The 4,306-nt window shown below is 43.5% G+C and overlaps 1 protein-coding gene across 1 annotated transcript; it reads left to right on the top strand.

The window, feature by feature from the left end:
• The first annotated feature begins 3,958 nt into the window (after positions 1 to 3,958).
• Positions 3,959 to 4,306, top strand: LOC112749407 (uncharacterized). The gene has a single exon (XM_025797658.1). It carries the CDS (start codon positions 3,959 to 3,961, stop codon positions 4,304 to 4,306), a length of 348 nt encoding a protein of 115 aa, XP_025653443.1.

Raw genomic sequence — 4,306 nt, 5'->3', positions numbered from 1 at the left:
AGCAACCTGGGACTGATTACCCTGGGAGCCAAAGTGGTCACGCCTAACAAGTACCTGATGAATCACGGCTCACGATTTAATAGTAGTCAAACGGGAAAACGTTAACTAAACCAACAATTAAAAAAAAAAGAGGCACCGTGTCGTCCTAACAGGCAATCATTTACGGCAAAATGATAAACAATCCAAGTTCTAGACTACAAGTCCAAAAAGGTCATTTACAAAATAAGGCGTGGCATTGGTCTAGCCAAAAAAGAGTACAAAGTTCAACATTGAGCAAGTTACGAATTACTTCCTTGGGATGTCGACAATCTTACCATCCTTGATGGTCTTGAAGGCTCCGATTAGTGAGGTGTCTAAATCAGGGGATAATAACTTGACTTAAGCCTTGATCGCTTCCTTGGTACCCCCAATCATCTCCCGAGCGTTCTTGATGGTTTCTTTGTTCTTTTTCTTGAGATTGGCAGCCTCAAGCTTTGCTGTATCGGCTGACGCAACGACTTCTGCCAGCTTCTTCTCTAGGCCGGCCACCTTGGCCTCCGCCACCGATGTCTGGTCCAACACAGTGCTCAACTGGCTCTCCAAGGTCATCTCCCGGTCGGCAAGGCGGGCCATTGTCCCGTCAGAAACCTTCAGTTTTTCTTCCATATCGGCCAATTTATTCTTGGCAGTTTCCACATTAGCTTTCAAACTGTCGATTTCCCACAATGCCAAGCGGTATTTACCATCCAGTAACCCAGCCTAGGCCAGAACAAGTTTCGCTTTTCTCGCAATAGTAGTAGCACGGAGCATGCTGCGGTAAACCCACTTAGCTTGAGAGGCCAGGTCACCGCCATGAAAAAAGTCCTTAGTGCCCGGTAAAAGCTGGGAGTCAATGAATCCCCCAGCAGCGAAGTTCTTTTCCATCACAATGAGTGCCCCCTCTGTGCTGGACGTCATTTTTCTTTTCCTAGGATTCTCCACGATGGTAAGGTCGGGACCCGTTTCGTCCACGGGTATCTCCTCGGATTGGAGAGTCACACCAGCACAAGAACCGACATTTTCTTGAAGAGGCGGTTGTGATTAAACCTCAGGAGTAGGGGAAGGCGGAGCCTCGGCAGAAGGAGTTTCTGAGCTGTCGCCACTATTTTTCGAAAGGAACTGAGCCATTAAGTTACTGAGACCAACCTACTCAGCCGCCATGAAAACTGAAACAAGAAGGCAGATATAATCGTTACCTAAGAAACAAGTTACGAATAATATGCAAGTGGGAGCAAACAGAGGCGATGAAAATAGGGAAGCCCATCTAAACTTACCCACGCAACTTCTACTGGTTTCACGATCACCCATCAACAGAAGGGGTTGAGGTTATTTTTACCGAAGATGGCTAATAGTATATCGGCGATATCCCGGTTTTGTTGACTCAACTCCTTGTAAGTACTTTTTATCAAAAAATTCGCCCCGGAAACTAAATTCCAGTAGGTTGGTATACGACGTTCCCCCTCTAAGGTTAGCCAAAAGGGATGCCAACTTTCAGTGGGCCGTACTTTGAAAAAAAATTTCTTGAAGCCATGGAACGAATCCTCGAACAACCCGAAGATCTGTCGACCCTGCATGGCTCGAAACTACATGTATCCTTTTTTATGTTTTCTTCTTTTGAAGGGTTGGTCAGTAGAAAGAAGTAGAGGAAAACTTTTACAAAGATCGACAGCTCCAGATAATTGCACACCATCTCGAAACAGCGGATGGAGGCCTAGCTGTTTGGGTGCAACTGTGATGGCGTCACATCACACCAATTCATAAGAGAGATGACAAAGGGGGATAAGGGGAACCGAACCCCCAAGTTGGTGAACATGGGCTTGTACACCCACATCCAATTGGCCACCCGGGGAGTATCCATGTTTATATGGAAAATGCGTTCCCGATTTCCAGGAATGAATGCCTCGTACTGTTCCTCCTCGAGACTGCCTCCGTATAGTAGATCGGAGTTACGGAACTCCTGGAGCTCTTCGAGTGTTATATTGGAAGTCGTATCTTTAACGTTGGAGATGATCCAAGAATAACGATCTACGGGAGCTCTCGGGACGGGACGCTGTGCCATACCTACAGTGGGGTACCACTTAAAGTTAAACTCGGGAGGTCAAAAAATCGAAGGAGATAGAGACTAATTCTACGTTTTGCTACGTCTCTGTTGTACACTAATATGTGATTAATTAGAGGCCAAAAATCCAAAATCGATTTACCTAATGGTAACCCCTTGTAATCTACCTAACAACGGCATGCTCAACCCAAACAAGAGCAATCATAAACAATGAAAAAGGAATGCAGTAGTGGTAGCAAAATTAAAAGCAGAACCATAATCGTCCATAAAAAGATGAAGATAATTGAAACTTACCAAAAAATTGAGAAAAGAAGAGAGATGAACCCAAGAAAATGTAGCAGGCCTTGCGGCAATCAAATCAAGAAAGAGGAGAATGAAATCAGTGATGAAAACAGTGAATTAGGAGAGATATGAAGGAATAAGGAACGAAGGGGGAATGCAAAATAGTAACTGTCAATGGAAAGCGCGAAAAGTAAGGGGAAAAATGGGCTTTTTCCCCGAATTTCAAATCAGCGATAATGAGCATTAAATGCTTGACACAGGAATCAAGGCGACGCTTCCTGTAACGGACGAGGGCAACTTGCGCATTAGGGGCACAGACTCCACCACGGACTCCCAACCCCAGGAGAACTCGATCGAGGCAGAAGCGAGTAGATCAAACGCGCCAACTACGAGCTTCTATGCCCATAGCTAACACGTTTGGGGCACTGTTCTGCGCCAACCCACCAACAACCTGGGTCCGGGCATGAATAGCCGACCCGACGGGTTACTCGACCCAAGCCAGGAGGTGACCCGCACGTCACCTCCTCATCCACGTGAAACCTGGACAGCTGTCAAAAGCTTCCAGGCAGGTGGACCTAGCCACAAAGGACCCACCCGAGTATGGACTATAAAGGGGAGGGACCTACCCCTCTCCAAAGGTACGTTACTTTTTCTAACCCTAAATCGCTACTTTTGTACGGATATTGACTTGAGCATCGGAGTCCTTGCAGGTGGCCCCACCACATCGTCACTTCACCGATCAAAGCAAGCGACCTCTTCCGAAATCCAACCATCATCCCAACTCGCACCTAGGCCCTAACCCCTTCAAGACTTTGCTCCAGTAGACCAGTACCAACTCAACCCGACTCACCGAACATTCGAGCAGATGAACAAATATCTATAATATTTTTCATCCTTCAACTTACGAAAGCATATCAAACCACTTCCCCACCATCAATCCACAGCCCATATAACTTGATTCAGCGCATCAAGATAATTAGCAAATTTTTTTTATTTTTTAATTCAATTTTGTTAGATAATTAATAAGACTTTAACCAACAACAAACTAATAAATATTTGTAAATTGTACTCTATGTTAATTAGTGGTTATTAATTAGTAATTTATTTAAAATTGACTAATTAAAAATTATTTACCTATATTTTTTTTATTTTATACATGTTTAATTCTTTTCTTCTGAATCAGTTAGTTATGCTGAGTTACCACCATCCAGTTAGAAGAAGAAAAAACCTTTTATTTATTTTATAGATTTGAGGATTTTTTACATAACCAATAATTTTAAATACACTAAAAAATTACATATTATTTTGTTCTCTTTACCTTTCTGCCCATTTATTTTTATTATGTCTCATATTTCGAAGCTACTAATCCAACTTTCTCATGTTTAAATAAAAATAAGAATGACTTCAGGTATGTCAGTTAAGTTACCCGCCATACTTCTTCTCTCTCTCTCTCTCAAAACTTAAAGCCCTCTCTCTTTCTATTATCCCCTTCCCAGGGGCCCACAGAACAATAAATACTCTCATCATAATTCATAATATATATATCCCTTCCACTTTGTATATCCTCATATTATTTCATTTCATAACCACATAACCAAGATGGTTTCTTCAATTTCCTCGTCATCAAGAAAATCCACAGCGGATCCGGCATCATGGTACTGTTCCATAGTCCTGTTGTCTCTCATACTCTTGGCCTCCATAAAGGAGGCCTATGAATATGACGACGACAACTCGGCCGCCACGGCTGCGGCCGTGACGGGGCAGAGGAGCAACCTCCGTGTACGGCCGTGCGACGAGATATACGTGGTGGGAGAAGGAGAGACACTTCACACCATAAGTGACAAGTGCAGTGATCCATTCATCGTTGAACGCAACCCTCATATTCATGATCCTGATGATGTCTTTCCTGGCCTTGTCATCAAAATCACACCTAATTTTATTAATTAA

This window comes from Arachis hypogaea, chromosome 15, assembly GCF_003086295.3.
Source record: "Arachis hypogaea cultivar Tifrunner chromosome 15, arahy.Tifrunner.gnm2.J5K5, whole genome shotgun sequence".
Taxonomy (NCBI): domain Eukaryota; kingdom Viridiplantae; phylum Streptophyta; class Magnoliopsida; order Fabales; family Fabaceae; genus Arachis; species Arachis hypogaea.
The sequence above is the reverse complement of the archived record's forward strand: the minus strand, read 5'-3'. Positions and strand labels throughout refer to the sequence as shown.